The 18429-nt window shown below is 39.0% G+C and overlaps 1 protein-coding gene across 1 annotated transcript in view; it reads left to right on the top strand.

The window, feature by feature from the left end:
- The window catches only part of LOC131426883 (TATA-binding protein-associated factor 172), a 30771-nt gene that overhangs the window by 5531 nt on the left and 6811 nt on the right, over window positions 1-18429 (top strand). Inside the window, exons 2-3 of the mRNA XM_058589634.1 lie at window positions 13329-13397; window positions 13471-18306. Of these exons, the coding sequence (XP_058445617.1) occupies window positions 13387-13397; window positions 13471-18306 (4847 nt within the window). The 5' untranslated portion in view covers window positions 13329-13386. The remainder of the gene's footprint in view (window positions 1-13328; window positions 13398-13470; window positions 18307-18429) is intronic.

The following is an 18429-nucleotide window of genomic DNA, read 5'->3' as shown; positions in this document are numbered from 1 at the left end:
AATGCTAATTCTAATTATAACTGACTATAGATCTTATTACTAGAAATTTAACAATGCGTGGGAGATGCGCATTGCATAAGTGAGCTGACAATATTCAGAATAAGGCTTATTTTCAAGTCTTCCAGCATGAATCGTCATAAAAATCTCAGTAAACCTATGTCATTTTGTAAAGATTAGTAAAGACTGTCCCAGAATGTATGGAGGCACTTTGATTTCGCTGTAAATAATTCACAAGTGTTAGCTATTCAAATTTTATTCGATGTACTGATAATATTAGACTACAACAACAGAATATTATTCTCAACATTTGCTACTTAGCCATTGTAGACTAGCTGGCGCACCTTCTTGCGAACGTTCCTCATTAAATTTCGTACAGACTTCTTGGCGACAAGTTTTGACACTTTTTTTCCAATCTTTTTCGAACTGTTGAATGGTTTCGGCTGCCGAGACATGTTTCCTAAGATGTGCCTTCGTTAATGCCCAAAATTCCTCAATTGGTCGAAGTTGTGGGCAATTTGGTGGATTCATGTCTTTTGGGACGAAAGTGACATTTTTGGTAGTATACCATTGTACCGTTGATTTCGAGTAGTGGCAAGAAGTGAGATCTGGCCAGAAGACAACAGGATCCTTGTGGCTTCGAATCATGGGTAGAAGTCGTTTTTGTAAACATTCCTTGATGTATATTTCGCTGTTCATTGAAGCAGTGGTGATGAAGGGTTTCGAAATCTTACCGCAGCTACAAATTGCTTGCCAGACCATAGCTTTCTTACCAAATTTTTCAACTTCAATCGATGTCTCGGACTGGTTTAACATATACCCTTCTCGCACCGTATAACATTGTGGTCCCGGCAAGGATTTGTAATCGAGTTTCACATAGGTTTCCTCGTCCATGATTATGCAGTTCAAATTTCCAGAAAAAATCGTATTGTACAGCTTTCGAACCCTTGGCCTGATCGATGCTTCTTGTTTCGGATTACGTTTTGGTTGTTTCTGCTTCTTATAGGTTCGAAGATTCAAACGTTCTTTAGCACGAGGAACATTTGACTTCGAAGTGCCCACTTTTTGGCCACATCCCGAACTGAAACCTCCTTCTTTTGCTCGAACGCCTTCAGTATACGTTTATCCAACTGACGGTTAGCAGGACCTTTTTTTCGACCCGTTTTCAGTTTATCCTCAAAAGTGTTATCCTCACCGAACTTCCTGATTGCATTTCGCACGGCTTTTTCACTTACTCCTCCCATTTTTGCTATCTTTCTCAGTGACAGTCCGCGTTCTGTGCACCATTTGTACACAATTTTTCGACGTTGTCCTGCTGAAAGTCCACGCATTCCGAAACAAACTAATGAAAACTGATAAACAACTGCACAAGTGGTTAGAGAAGAGTGTAAACAACAGGACGCAGCAGACAGATTCTGAACCATTGCGAAATGGTAGCGGTTTTTGGTTGCGTCCATACTTTCTGGGACAGTCGAAAAAGATTGGAAAAAAGTGTCAATACTTGTCGCCAAGAAGTCAAGTAACTGTGAATTCTCCAAATATGGCCATAAGAAAAGATGTAAATTCACAAAATATTTTTATCTTTGTACATACATTGACATGACATAAAATTAAGGCAAATTTACATTGCTTCTTCCATGCAGTAAAATATTGGAAACTATCATATACATGTAAACATTTGATTTTTTGAAATTTAAATAAGATTTAATAGATTGCAAAATTTGAGCTAAATCGGACAGAATCTAGAGATTACCCGATTTTATTAGCACCTGCTAATGCTAGGTAATGTTTACTATTTGCGAAAAAATACCACTACTTCCACAGTTTTTTTGCTTAAATTATGAATCAATTTATTCATCAATAAATACACTTTCTGAGAATTACTAAATAAAAAATTGGGTTATATTTTCCAATAAACAATGGTCAAATTGAAAAAAAAACTTTTTAACTCATATCTAGATAGATGAAACAATAAACTCAAATACATCATTTTGAAGGCCTGACAGTGCCTTTTTAAAACCATATGACATTTTAAAAGTCGTTCAAATTCGCCCGAATCGTAGCACCAGTCATGCAATGGTTCTGTACACTCTGAATTAGCTGCGAAGTCTGCTGAAACAGAAGGTCAAATTCCACTACAGGAATGTAATTAACAAGGCTTTGTTTTGCTCAAATTCGCCGGAATATCCATATATTAACGAGTAACATTTTGAAAACGCATTATAAAAATAATTGGAGGGTGCAAAAAATATAACAAAAATATTTTCGTGCGTTACTCATTACTGTACAATACTATCAATGCCAGATGAAGATATGCGAATCTAATAAGGATATGCCTGAATGCAATGTAGAATATATATGTCAAAGATCACAATTTTGGATGCCGTATTTACGTTCAACTTTAGTAAAATTGAAAGAACCATCCCATGGTTGGTGAGATTGACGGTACTGAAAACATCATCAGATACAATCAATTAGTGTTACAATTTGATAATGATATATGTTACAGCTTTTAACTTAATTATTGAATTAAATGAATAAAATATGGAACGGCTTGAATAAGATGATACGATTTATTTGTAGGAATTTCGTACAATTAAAGCTTGCTTCATTTAAAATTGGAACAAACTTTTGTTCATATTGTGGCGCTCCTGGTGGACGGATTTGGAAGTTCTTGGCGCCCACGTGTCGGAAATTTAGTCAGCTTCACGTATGATTTTTGACATTCCGCAAATCGACTGTACTTTGTAAACAATCAACATGGAAGCCGAAAGAAGGGAAAAAATTGTGCACAGTTATTTGGAAAATCCATTGTGGTCTGCATCTAGGCTAGCTAAACAGCTGAAATTGCCCAGAAATGCCGTAAGGCGCGTTATCAAACGGTATAAGGAAACGTTGACGACGATTCGGAAGCCTCAAGCCAATCGTCGGAGTGGAATCCTAATCTGTCGGACCGTGATTTGGCCAGAAAATTCGGTGCTGCCCATAGTACCGTGAGGAGGACTCGACTCCGGGAAGGAATCAAGTCGTATCGAGCTAACAAACAGCCAAATCGGACCATAAAACAGAATAGTGTGGTCAAAATTCGTGCTCGGAAACTATATGACCAGGTGCTGACCAAGTTCGACGGGTGTCTTCTGATGGACGATGAAACCTATGTCAAGGCTGACTTCGGGCAAATCCCAGGTCAAAAATTTTACTTGGCAACGGCTCGGGGGGATGTTCCAGCCAAATTTAAATTTGTTTTTGCCGACAAATTTGCAAGAAAATTTATGATTTGGCAGGGCATTTGCAGCTGTGGCACAAAAACGAAAGTTTTCGTTATAAATCAGACAATGATATCGGAACTATACCAAAAAGAGTGTCTCCAAAAACGAGTTTTGCCGTTCATTCGATCCCAGAAACCATCCCGTAATGTTTTGGCCAGATTTGGCAAGCTGTCATTACAGCAAAGTCGTTCAAGAATGGTATGCAGAGAAAGGGGTCCAGTTTTATTCCGAAAAACCTTACCCCACCCAACTGCCCCCAGTTCTGCCCTATTAAGAAATACTGGGCAATCATGAAGAGGAGACTCAAGGCAAAGGGAAAGGTTGTCAAAGACATCAATCATTCGACGACCTGGTGGAATAAGATATCTAAAACGATGGACGAAGAAGGTGTGCGCCGCCTAATGAACCGTGTTACAGAAAAAAATCAAGAATTCCTTCGAAACCGTGACGAATAATTTTATCCGTATTTTTTCTTAAAAGTATGAAAAAACGCTACATTTGTGTAAAAAAAGATCTTGAATTCAATAATAAATAACTGAAATACAGGCAATTGTCTTTGTTCCAATTCTATCTGAAACAAGCTTTACTAAGGACCGGTGCAGCTAATTCTCAAAAATTTGACCAGTCTAATGTAGACTCTGATAACTCGGTATGTGTGCTCGCTACGTTTGCTACATACCGTTTCATTGTCATATGAAATGTAAAATTTGATCAAACAGAAATTTCGTTACACGATAGGTGACGTCGGGAGGTGCGCAGCCGGGTGAAACTGTTTACTATTAGCTTCCGAATTTTCCTCGGAAATGAGACACACATGGAACATGCCGAATGTGCTAAGTAAGTGGTCGAGGTTTTGCATAAAATGTATATCCGAACTCACATTTACAACTCACAGTGTCGGTTCTCTCTCTCTCGGGTAGGCTAAGTTGGCCCTAGCAGGGGCCGATCGTTGGAACACACTGCGCGGAATTTGAAATTACTAGGTATCCGTTTTCATAAGCACAATGCACGCATGCCTCGCCCTTCCCACACGCACGGGGACGGACCGAGTGGAGTGCTAAAAAATATGTGGCGCGGTAGTGGCCGTAGTTGCACAGTGTACTAACTAACTAACCCTTTTAAGCTAGTGTCTGTTTGCCACTTGGTGATGTATGTTTGCAGTGCTCGATAATAATTTGTCCATTCCCATTCATATGCACATCGACGGCCATCGTAGAAGGTGATATTGATTGTAGTCTTCTCTGCTCGTTAGAACATTTATTGTAGTGGAATCAATTGTTCATTACCGACATAAAATCTGTTTTCAAGGATCGCTAACTTTAACATGCAAGGTTTCAAATTGGAAAGCTTTAGTTGTTCGACCATTTCTCGACACAATGTACCTAGAAAAACAACAAATATATTCTTGTTGATAACATAAACTGTTGGTGTTGTTGTTTTATGTTGGAAAATGGAATGTCAAGTGAATAGATATTTGATATTGAAGGGGATGCCGTTCACCTTAACGGTGTTGTATAGAATCGAAGCCAAAATCGGTGTTCTGTGTTATACTTTAATGTGCTTTCGGTTAATGACTTCGGCCTGTAGAACGACTTGTATTTTCATACAACTTCCAAAATTTGGAAATCTACAAATCCCAATTTAAATAAAACAATTGCAGATAAGAACATCATAATAAGAGTTTTTAACGTCCCAAACTGAATTATCATCTGTCCTTGTAGTATGAAGAAGGTAGGTTTGTGAAACTGGTTTTATTAATTTCGTTTAATTATGTCCCGATTTTGTTTAACTTATTTACTTGTACTTCTGCCAAAATAAGACTATTTTTCTCTATTTTATTATGATGCTAATTTTCTAGTATTTTTGATGTACTTAACCTAAGAGCAATTCTAGAAATTAACAACAGGCAAAGTGGCAAAAACAGGATCGATTTGCTCCATAAGTTTGCATAAATAGAGAGAAAAAAAATTAACTCAAGACTGAATTTAAAAAGGGCAAATGCATTTTTTTTGCATGCAGATCGTTGTAACTTAGGAGCAATGACCACATGGATCAATAAGTTCCGAGACTAAAGCAGAGATGGCGCTCGTAGTAAACCAGTAACCACGTCTTTCTAGCGTACTAACCTTTGCTTGAAACGGGTCAAAATTTTAAGTCGATCCTACCAGAAACAGCTGAGTTATCGAGGTTGGAGTAAAGTCGTTTTGTAGTTTGTTTAAAAAATGAAAAAAACCGAGTTTAGTGTTTTGATAAAACATTGTTTTTTAATGGGTAAAAACACCGTGCAAGCGAAACAATGGATTGAAAAATGTTATCCGGACTCTTGTCCATCAAAAGCAACGATTTGTCGGTGGTTCGCCGAGTTTAAACGTGGTCGTACCGACACAAATGACGCGGAACGCTCGGGTAGACCTGTGGAAGCCGTTACACCGGAAAATGTGAGTGAAGTGACAAAAATTATATTGAGATTACACAGATATCATATGGAAGTGTATTTACTATTCTTCATGAAAAATTGAGCATGAAAAAGATTTTTTCCAAGTGGGTGCCGCGATTGCTTGCGATGGAACAAAAACAGCAACGAGTCACCCTGCCACAAGTCGATGAAAACAATGGCGAAATTGAACGAATTGGGCTGCTTCTTCACCCCCCATACTCGCCAGATTTAGCCCCCAGTGACTACTGGCTCTTTGCTGATCTTAAAAAAATGCTCCAGGCAAAAAGATTTGGCTCAAATGAGGAGGTCATCGCTGAAACTGAAGCTTATTTTGAAGCGAAAGATAAATTTTTTTATAAACATGGTATTGAAAAATTGGATAAACATTGGAACCATTGTATCACCCTAAAAGGTGATTATGTTGAATAAAAAAAATTTTGCAAAAAAAATGTTGTTTCCATTGTTAGTCTCGGGACTTATTGATCCATGTGTTATTTATGCACAAGTGATACACTTGATTGAATCGTTGCAACTCGTTGTAAACTATTATTGCACGACAGTTGTGTCTAAAAAAGGCGGGTGAGTAATGTCACAGACATAACTGGATAACGTGAATACGTATAAAAATGAAAATCGTTCGTATTAGTTGATTGTGTGAATTTCGCAGCATTTACTGCTTTGCTTCCAGAATTGTAACGGTGCATTTATACCAAAAATTGACTTATTGGCGACAAATATTTTCTACCGCACAATTAAATAACGCGGAACACAAGAAAGTAGAATAAATAGCAACATACAGAATTTTGATATTGATTATTTCATTTTTCTACGATAATAAACACTGTTCGGACTATTTTTTTCAAACGCGAAGCAGTCGAAGGCTGACGTTATTCGCTCTCGTTTGGTTCGAGTTTTGCACTGCCAAAATTGCACAAAGTTAATAAAATGTTTATAGATTGGAATTAAACTGATAGTTTTCATCTCCGATTTACAAAGAAACAATCTTTATAGTAACATTTGGAGACATTAGAAGGGCTGATTTTACAGAATGCTCCCCACCGTTGTCTACTTTTCTTCGTATTTTGTTCCAATGCAAACGACCAACAGCAGGATGACGCAATCGATCTTCTTTGAAGGGAAACTGACTCTGCGAACGTCCCGCAATTGATTCAATACGGAACTGAATTCTTGAGGCTGGAACTGAGCTCTGGACCTGAACCAACCGGCATGATAGATTTACATAATAGGAAACAATGTTCTTAGGGAATATATTAATTCTGAATTCTGGAACTGAATTCTGAAATAGAATTTTGAAACTAATTCTATACCAGAAATCAAATACAGGATTCAGGTGGACCAGAATAGATTCGGAATTCAGTTTTAGAATTCATTTACAAATTTTTCTCTTGAATCAATCCAAAATTCAGTTCCCGAATCCTGATCCAGTATTTTGCAGCTGAATACTGATGAGAGCACGACCTGAGGGTTTAGGGATTTGTACAAAGCAAAAAGTCTGCTTTCATTGCTGACGACTGTAATCATTCTAACTTTTTACAATGATTGTAATTATTTTAACAATAAGTCTTCTCCCATGAAAATTAATCATGATCTGAAAATGCATTACTTGAGGAATGTATTTTATTCAATATTCGTAACTACAATTTTCTACCCGGATATCACTTTGAACCTTCTGTCTCAAGTGATGTTATGGATTGCTTAATAGATAAATGGGGAGGAAAAATGCAGATGTTGAAAAACAACAACTACTTGAAATGTTTGCTAGATATTCAGAGTTATTCATTATGAATTATTATAAATTGATTGTGTTTTTTATCCACCGGGAATTGACATCCTAAAAGATAATGAACGCACTATGCACGGCAACACTTTCCATTTGGCAAACACCAGCGTTACATTTTGTATGAATATATCTGAATGTATTCTTATATATTTGAATTTACTGTTGTATCTAGAACAACATTCTAAGAGCAAGCGAAATCTAAAAAAAAGTCGGCTAGAAATTTTAAACACCTTGCAATAAAACTTCTAAAAATTATCCTGTTCAACCCCTGTTTAATATGTTCCATAGATATAACAACACAGGCTTTATTGATTAAACCAGTTTAAAATATAAAAAATCATTCCGCGATTTATAACAAAAGAATGTGCAAGATTTCCATATGAAGTTTGGTTTTCATTCACACATTTTTTTCGCACAGTTCGTTTAAGTAATTTCTCAAATACGAATTCAAACTTGAAGCAATTAACCTAAACATACTTATAGTATGTATAGTAGTATGTATCAATTCATTCATATCATATTCGCAGTTGGTAAAATTTATGTATAGTAGTATGTATCAAAACTGACGCCCCGAACGAAACAAGTTTCGGCTTACTAGCCTTAAACTTATCACAATCTGTACGGCTAGTAAGCCGAAACTTGTTTCGTTCGGGACGTCAGTTTTGATATTACACTTAGGTGTAATATCAAAGAAGTGTTTTGCAAATAGCATTAACTTTACGTCTGCCTAGTGGTTTATGTTGAACCGTCAGGTCGGAGGTATCAGTTCAACATAAACTGCTCTGCACTGACGAGTCTAAGACGAAACGTAAAATCAAGTATTCAGATTAAATGAATTGAATTAATCTTCATATGACATTCGCTATGTGCTTTTCACAATGTTAGCATTTGAGACATAAGTTAATGTCAAAAAATTAAAAATTGAACGAATCGCGTAAAAAATACGATCATTTACCATATCATTTAATTCATATTTGAAATCTCCATATTTTAAAACACGACGCCTGAATTTATGTTGCAAAGATTACTATTGTAGCAGAGATATGCCTGAAAATATACCCATCAGCAGGTGCGTATCCAGAATTTTTTTGGGAGGGGATTTCAGAACATGATGATTACGCATGAAAAAATATGTAACAGATCGGCTGAAAAGTTCGTATCGTTTCTATGAGAGGGCGCCACTAGAATTAAATCCATACCATTTTCAGTTAGTACCAACCTTCAAAAGATACGTGTATAAATTTGACAGCTGTCTGATTATTAGTTTGTGAGATATTGCATTTTGAGTGAAGCTACTTTTGTTATTGTGAAAAAAATGGAAAAAAAGGAATTTCGTGTGTTGATGAAACACTACTTTTTGATGAAAAAAAGTGCCGCCGATACCAAAAAATGGCTTGATGAGTGTTATCCAGACTCTGCACCGGGCGAAGCAACAATTCGTAAGTGGTTTGCAAAATTTCGTACTGGTCATATGAGCACCGAAGACGATGAACGCAGTGGACGTCCAAAAGACGCTGTTACCGCTGAAAACGTGAAAAAAATCCACAAAATGATTTTCAATGACCGTAAAGTGAAGTTGATCGAGATAGCTGACACCCTAAAGATATCAAAGGAACGTGTTGGACATATTATTCACGAATATTTGGATATGAGAAAGCTTTGTGCAAAATGGGTGCCGCGTGAGCTCACAATCGATCAAAAACAACAACGAATTGATGATTCTGAGCAGTGTTTGGAGCTGTTATATCGAAATAAAACCGATTTTTTTCGTCGATATATAACAATGGACGAAACATGGCTCCATCACTTCACTCCGAAGTCCAATCGACAGTCAGCTGAGTGGACTGCACGCGATGAACCGAACCCAAAGTGTGGAAAGACTCAACAATCGCCCGGTAAGGTTATGGCGTCTGTATTTTGGGATTCGCATGGTATAATTTTCATCAACTACCTTGAAAAGGGAAAAACCATCAACATTGACTATTATATAGCGTTAGTAGAGCGATTGAAGGACGAAATTTCAAAAAAACGGCCTCATTTGAAGAAGAAACAAGTTTTGTTTCATCAAGACAATGCACCGTGTCACAAGTCGATAAAAACTATGCTGAAATTGAACGAATTGGGCTTCGAATTGCTCCCTCATCCACCGTATTCTCCAGATTTGGCCCCCAGTGACTTTTTCCTGTTCTCCGACCTCAAGAGAATGCTCGCTGGTAAAAAATTTAGAAGCAATGAAGAGGTAATCGCTGAAACTGAGGCCTATTCTGAGGCAAAGGACAAATCGTACTACTAAAATGGTATCGAAAAGTTGGAAGATCGCTATAATCGCTGTATCGCCTCTGATGGCAATTATGTTGAATAATAAAAACGAATTTTGGCAAAAAAATGTGTGTTACTATTAAACGATACGAACTTTTCAGCCGAACTGTTATATAATTACTTGAAATTTTTTTGGATGAATTATTTTGATGAAAAATTTTAATTTTATAATTGACATAAATATGACGAATTTCGCACTAAATCATATTCGCAGTTGGTAAAATTTTCTCAGATCTGAATGACACTTTCTGGACATGTAGACTTTGTCTTAAAATGTCACATTGTATACTTTGTTTTTCCAAAATTGATCTAGACTCTCTTTTAAAAAGGGTGAAACGTTTCAACCATTTATATTTGAAAGTATGAAACTATTGATTTTCACAAAGTCAGTCAAGTTTTCCAACTGAAATACTGAAAAACTTCCATATCGAGACACACACTGCAGAAAATTGCTTTGAAACTTTGAAATCAATTTACAAAAAACAAACATTTTTTTTATAAAAAAAAGTTACAGTGTCTTTATTCTATAAACTAAACTGAAAGTCATCATCATCCAAAAATTTAATGAATATCAATATGGGAGAAGATTTTACAAAATACTGGTTGCAGAATATTTGCAAAAAGTATCAGTAATAGAGAAGAAAAAGTTTTATTTAGGAACATTTTTTTCATAGAACTGTCCGCCTTACAATACATGGACAATTGGAACGACGACACGACCTGCCACTCGTCTATCAAAACTCTATCGTAAATTTAAGTACCCCTCAGTAACTCGTAATGTCAAAACGAGTCCACCTGAATTTTTTCTGGAACTGGTAACTTGGACTGATAAATTTTTATTTTTCGAATAATAATCACCATAACCTTAGTAACGTATAAAGTACAATTGAAAAATATCAACAAAACAAAACGAGCCAAAATGGAAAATATCCAATAAATCTTAAGCTAGTGCTTAATCTGAATATGCATGAGAAGGAAAAACGAAAGACTGAAAACTTATTTACTATTTCGATGTTTTTATGTTGTAGTTTTATAGTTTTTCTGAGATATTCCCACGCAAGCTAAGTTCTGTTTGCAGCTTACATACGAAAACTATAGATCAGGCCATGAAGGGGAGTGAAGAACTTTTTTAATAAGAGTTTATGAAACTTAAGAATATTATGCATTTAATTTTGTAAATAATATATTTCACGAACATGTCCTAGTACATTTTCGGGTGAATGTAATGTAAAACTAGCCAATGACATTTCCAGTTAAGCGTAATAATAGCTGGCAAAACGAAATTATTCTTATAATCATGAGTATATCGGATGAAAATAAAACATATGAAATTTATGAAAATTACTTTGTCCTCCTATTGTTTCGTTGTGCCAGAAATTGCGTACAAAGTTGTTCATTGTGCATTCTGTTGACGTGACACTTGTTCTCTTCTCACTTTGGTAAAATTACTGACGACATTTCAATTGAAATGTTACTTACAGCGACCTTTTTTTCGAATTACAGATCTCTCACTTTCAGTTAACATTGCACTAATCTTGCGATGGAGAACTGTTTATAAAAATATGTTTAATATTACTGGTAAGAGAAGGATAACTATAATTGTGGTAACTGGTGGTAAATCGTCAACGAACACTTTTATTTTCGATTTTTCTTCGGAGTGTCTGGTCGTGTCGTCGGTTGGAAGGGAACTTAATAACCTACCTTGGGATAAAGTTTCATTGAATCCGAAAGTAATATTCTTTTTATAAGTTGACTTTAAATTTTGAAAACCGATTTTTTTCGGTGTAAGATTCGAATAGACGAATTTCGCACAAAATCGCATTCGAAAATGGCAGTATATAGATTTTATCACAAAAAGCCACTTGATCAATTTATTTTTCCAAAATTGATCTAGACTATCTTTTGAAAAGATATAGGCGTTTATATTTTTTTTTTTTGCAATTAGAGTAGAAAAATAACAAATCCTTCAAAAAAATGGTTATACTGGTGATGTTCTCAAAATGAGTCTAATTTTCGAGTGAAAATACAGAAAAAATGACTAATCGAATTTTACACTGAGAAAATAAATCAATTATAAAAATTTGAAGTGAAATTACAAAAAAAAAACACCATTCTTTATTTAAATATAATCTTCCATATATTCGCCCTTATTCTGAATAACGTCGTATCGATTTTACGATCGTATTTCATTTGTATTCCTAATAACGCTAGCAAAATCAAAGGTAGCTAGGATTCGATCGAACCACATTCGATCGAAAAATTAATACGTCGTTATTCAGAATAAGGCGATTGTAAGATGGGCGTTTTGGAAAGAAAAAAGTGTTTCTAAATGATAATTTCTGCAAATATCGGGCAACTAGCAACAGGGTATGTGGTGAAATTTTCTCACAAATTGAGTTTCATTGGTATCTTGGATGATTATGATTTTCAGTTTAGTTTAGATTTGAGTAAAAAGACGCTGGATAAAATGCTCAGTTTGGACAAGAAATAATTTTTACTTTTCCTTGAATGTGTCCATCTTGCAATGTTAGAGCAGCTTGTAGGGATGGATAAAATTCTTCACCTTTTTGTAGGATTTATCATTTTCGACAATAGCTCTTCGAAAAAAATTGGGTAAAAATTTGTAAACCTTTTCAAAAGACAGTCTGGATAAATTTTGGAAAACAAAATATTCAATGTGACTTTTTGACACAAAGTCTACATGTCTAGAATCAGGGGCTGTAGGGACAGTACCAGCATAGATGCCGTGTGGAATCCGGCGGAAAAAAAATGAACCAAGAATAGACCCACTGGGTTACTGCTTCCATGTCGTAAAAGGCGACAATTGCAGAAGTTTCTTTTTCCTTTCAGTTATCAGATATTTTCAATGTTTCACTTCTGATAACTCTATTTTACTAAATTATCTCTTCGTTCAACCTATCCAATGAGCGCTGCTCAGGGCCAGAAATAATTAAATTCAATTGTTTGCAGAGATTCTGACTTTATTTATTGAATAGAGTAACATTATCTCACAATGACACATGAAAACCGAAAACGTTGCCCTGTAATGGAAGTTTTTTTTCAAGTAGTTTTTGCGCCTGGACGATTGGGTTTGGAAAGGAAATGACTAACTTTACGATATGAAGTTTTGCGTGCATGGGTAGATAAGAAAAGTGGGCATCAGAATCAATTCGAGATAGTTAAATACGTTAACTGATTAATGCCCATAAAATCACGTAGGCGCTAAACATATTCTAGTGTACTCAAGAGTGTACTGCAAAGCTCAGGACAGGACCCGATTTGGATAGATTATTTATGAAATAAATTGACTGAATCGATGATACTTTCTTTGTCTTGTCAACTATAAATTCTAGTGAATTTCGACCTATCTTTTGTCAAACTTTTGGACTAATCTTGCTTACACACGAACTCAAAACTCAACCACCGGTTTTTTTTAGATATATTGAACGAACGATGCTCGATTTTACTAATGACTTCTCCATATTCATGTCTACTTGGATTCTAGATTTGTCACATTACAGTTGGTCGTGCCGGTTAGCTAAACATTATCTTTTGGAGTCAGCATGACTTCGCGGTAAGTGCAGAAACCTCAACCTTGCTTCCCTATTTACACATATCTATTAACAATTGTTTACTTCCTGCTGCAGTTTGGATCGATTGTTTATCCTGCTCGAGTCGGGATCGGCGGCCGTCACGCGCAAGGCAGCAGCTAAGCAGATCGGTGAAGTGCAGAAACTACACCCGCACGAGTTGCACAACCTGCTGAATCGATTGCAGACCTACCTGCACAACAACAACTGGGAAACGCGGATCGCTGCTGCACAAGCCGTACAGGCCATACTGGAAAATGTTCCCCAGTGGAATCCGAAGGGACTGGATGAGCTGAAGCCGGATGTGGAACAGGATGCTGATGCAAATACTCAGGGCTCTCGGCTATCGTTCGATAAGTTCGATCTGAATGCGGTGCTACATCGAGGAGCCAGACTGATGGGTTCGGAGGGAACGGAATTCGATGCCATTGATGAGAATGATGCGGGGGATCCCCGAGAGAAGTGGGCTCGCCAACGGGCGTTATTGAACGAAAAGCTCGGACTCAGTACCGGCGTTAATTTGGACGATATTGTATCGATCGAAGATATGCAAAATAGAAGCGGACAGGTTCAGGGTCGCTGCGATAGTGAGAAACTGATGCCAGTGCAGGAAATATTAAAACTGGACAACAACTCAGTGGATGGATTTAGTCAAACGTTGAGCTGCCGGGAGAAGAATCGAGCCCGGCGGAAAGCTCGGGAACAACAAAAGGCATTTCCGAATCCGATTAACACAGTAACATCGGGGAGCTCTGGATCCGGAAGCAATGGATCTGGTATCGTGGATGGTGAACCTGATCGGAAACGAATGAAAGTCGATGCCAAAGGAGATAGTTTGGCGTTCAATGAACCCGTTCCGGATTTAACCGGAGCCTGGGTAGATGCCACAGAATGGCCTCTGGAGCTGTTTTGCTCTAAATTATACTTGGATCTCTTCAGTCCGCGATGGGAAACTCGTCACGGATCGGCAACTGCACTGCGAGAACTACTCAAGGGTCATTCGGAAGGGGCAGGCAAGAGTATCTATATGACAACCAAACAAATGGAGCATCAGCACCAGCTCTGGCTAGAAGATGCAACTTTGAGATTACTTTGCGTCCTAGCGCTGGATCGATTCGGTGATTTCGTATCGGATCAAGTTGTAGCACCCGTACGCGAGACGTGTGCTCAGGTGCTGGGAACAGTTCTGAAACAGCTTCCATTAGATAAGGTTCACAAGACGGTCAGCATTCTGCTGACATTCATCAAACAGAAGGATTGGGAGGTTCGTCATGGTGGTTTGCTCGGTATCAAATATATGCTGGTGGTTCGTGAAGATCTAGTACAAACGTTTCTACCATTGATCATCAACGATGTGCTGACGGGACTTTTCGATACGGTTGACGACGTTGGGGCAGTGGCAGCGGCTACTCTCATACCGATAGCGTCGTGGCTGCCAAAGTTGCTGTCCAAGGCACAAGTTTCTCATATTGTGAAATTGCTGTGGGATTTACTGCTGGATCAGGATGAACTCGCTTCTGCTTGTAACAGTTTTATGGGACTACTAGCGTCAATTCTAAGTCTACCAAACGCTTCCAGTTGGATCCAGATGGAACCGATGTCGATCTTAGTACCAAGACTGTGGCCCTTTCTAAGTCACTGCACATCGTCAGTACGTAGATCCACCTTGCAAACGTTGAAAACATTGACCAACAGTAACTACCATTCGAGTAAGACGGAATCAGTGACGCCATCCAGTAGTAATGGAATGAACGGGAAGGCTACATCCGTCATAGTCAGTACGGCTGAGGCACTAGCGAAGGCTGCTACCGAAACAAACGCCGTTCTACAGGTTGATCCTTCGGAACATTTAGTATTAAATTTCGGTGTCCAAGAATGGCCGCCAGCTCTGCTGCAAGAAGCTTTGCGACACATATTCCAGCGAGTTTTAGTGGAACATGTCGAGGATATTCAGTCACTGGCGGAGAACGTTTGGAATAATTTGATCGTGAATGCCGAGCTTTCGGCACTGCTGCACGCTTCCTGCCCGTTCGTTGCCAGTTGGCTTTGCCTGGCAATGCAACCGGTTCGCCTATCGTTCGATCCGTCCTCGTTAATCTTTGCCAAACCAAATCAACCGTCACAGGTCCGGGAGCGACGTCGTCAGTTTGATTCGTTCGAATCCGCCAGTAGTGTGCCATCGCGACAGAAGTTATACCTTGGCGGTTCGGAAACGATTCCCATTGAGATACGTGAACGAAACGTGATACGAGCTCGCATCAAGGCGTCCAAAATGATCGGATTGCTGTCCCGCTATTTGGTTCTTCCCGCACCGGGTGTGGTGTACACACCGGAGATAGAAAGCCCGATCGATTGCTATACCAAAGTGCTGCTAGGCTATCTGCAGTCGCGTTCGGCACTTCAAAGACTGATCGCTAGTCTTGTGATAGCGTTCTGGTACTCGTATGATTGCAGTATTCGTCCGGGACCACAAACGCTGCAGGATCGACTGAAGCTCTGTTTGAACGAGTACTTTTATTACGACGAAGTGGCGATGCTTTTCACCCGACTACTGCAGGAGTGTCGTGATTATTTGGCCACCTTAAAGCAGCACAAGATTCAGTTGGTGGAGTTTGAAAACTTGAAGGTACTCAACTTAGACCAAATATATCAACTGTGTACGGTGATGTCGGAGAATTTGAAGACCAAATATGGACTGAAGTCGAAGGTTGCCGAAATGTTAGATGAAAGACGGAGAGGGTTGTTCAATTCCCATGCGAATACCGCTATGGAGCAGAATAATATGCACATCAGCACCCAATCGTCCCTTGCCGGAGCAGTCGTCAGTTTGCACTGTTTGCCGGAAAAGTTGAACCCAGTTGTCAAGCCATTGATGGAATCGATCAAACGTGAAGAATGCGAATTGCTCCAGAAGCTGTCCGCTAAATATTTAGCTGAATTACTCGATCAGGTCACCATTCGCAATCCCTGTCCAAACAACAAAATTGTAACGAACTTGTGCATGCTGTTGAAAAGCGACTTGGAATATACTCCTAAAATTGTCATCCCGGAGCGCGATATGCGTCATTACGATCCGGCGAATAACAGTGATACCAATCCATACCACGGTATAATCACTTTAATGAACCAACAGAAGGCTCGCGATGGGCATAATGGGAACGCATCTACTTCGCGCGGTCCCGGTAGGCCATCGTCCTCCATCGTTTCGACGGACAGCTTGACTGTAGAGGAAGTACTCAACGAAAACGATGAAACTAGTCGGAAACATGCCAGAACTCAGCGACTCGGTGCTACTCATGCCATCACTACCATTTGTTCGTATTTCAAAGACACGTTACCGCAGAAGCTTCCTATCGTCTGGCAGTTGATGATGGACAAAATTGTCTCTCAGGTCAATGAGGGATATATCGACCGAATGACACGCGACGTCGTAAGTCAAGAGGACACCAACGACTTTGTAACGTCGCTACAACTGATCGAGGTAGCCGCACGCCATATTGATCCAGCACTGCACGATCAATTCTTCCAATTGCTACCCAAACTTTGCCTGTTACTCAGACATCCACTGAAATCAATTCGACACATGGTCGGTCGCTGTTTGGCTACGCTGGCACTGGTCAATTCACAGGTCGTTATGACCATGGTGATCGGAGATATTATACCGATGTTATCTTCCATCGAAAATGTCATCAAGCGACAGGGTGCTGCTGAAGCCATCGCTTGTATTGTTAGTCAGTTGCAGCTGGAGATTGTCCCTTACGTGGTCCTGCTGGTGGTACCACTACTAGGAAGGATGAGCGATCCGGATCAAGCAGTTCGACTCGTATCGACGCACTGTTTTGCAACATTGATACAGTTGATGCCACTCGACGGTATCACGCCCGATGTCCGTGGTCTCTCGGAAGAACTGAAAAACCGTAAACTCAAAGATAAGGAATTTCTCGAGTATTTGTTTACGCCGAAGACTATACCTGACTTTAAAATTCCGGTGAAAATTAATGCTGAACTACGAAGCTATCAGCAGTCCGGTGTCAACTGGTTATGGTTCCTGAACAAGTACAAACTGCACGGTATTCTTTGTGATGATATGGGTCTCGGTAAGACCTTACAAGCCATTTGTATCCTGGCGGGTGACCACTACCAACGTGGCTTGGATCCCAAATGTTCCAAACTGCCAAGTTTGGTAATTTGTCCTCCAACCCTAACTGGCCATTGGGTTTATGAAGTGGAAAAATTTCTTCCAACACGTTTCCTCAGACCACTGCACTACGTTGGGCTACCGGTAGATCGCGAAAGGCTTCGCCATAAATTAGGAACCTACAATCTGATCGTGGCATCGTACGAAATTGTTCGTAAGGATATTGAATTCTTCAGCTCTTTGCAGTGGAACTATTGCGTACTGGACGAAGGACACATCATTAAAAATGGTCGTACAAAGAGTTCTAAGGCCATAAAACAGTTGGTTGCAAATCATCGACTCATACTTTCGGGAACACCCATTCAAAACAATGTGCTGGAGTTATGGTCATTGTTTGATTTTCTGATGCCTGGTTTTTTGGGAACGGAAAAACAGTTCAGCACACGTTTCTCCCGCCCGATTCTGGCTAGTCGTGATCCAAAGAGCTCTGCCAAAGAGCAAGAAGCAGGTGCGCTAGCCATGGAAGCCCTGCATCGCCAAGTACTGCCGTTTCTGCTGAGACGAGTCAAGGAGGATGTGCTCACGGATTTACCGCCGAAGATTACGCAGGATATGCTGTGTGAATTGAGTCCCCTGCAGGAACGCCTCTACGAGGACTTTAGTCGAACACATTTGAACTCGGATATCCGGGAGTGTTTGGAGAACATCGATGGACAGATGGTCAGCAAAAAAACACACGTATTCCAAGCTTTACGGTAAGTTTCGAATGTTTTTAGTAAAAAGGCTTACTGAAAGTATATTGGCACGTACAAAATGACCTGTTCAAATAGTCTATTCATGGTTACTTTTACCAAAACTTCAAAATTACAGCAATAGAT

The sequence above is a fragment of the Malaya genurostris genome, chromosome 2, assembly GCF_030247185.1.
Source record: "Malaya genurostris strain Urasoe2022 chromosome 2, Malgen_1.1, whole genome shotgun sequence".
Taxonomy (NCBI): domain Eukaryota; kingdom Metazoa; phylum Arthropoda; class Insecta; order Diptera; family Culicidae; genus Malaya; species Malaya genurostris.
This window is presented reverse-complemented; position numbering and strand designations above follow the sequence as displayed.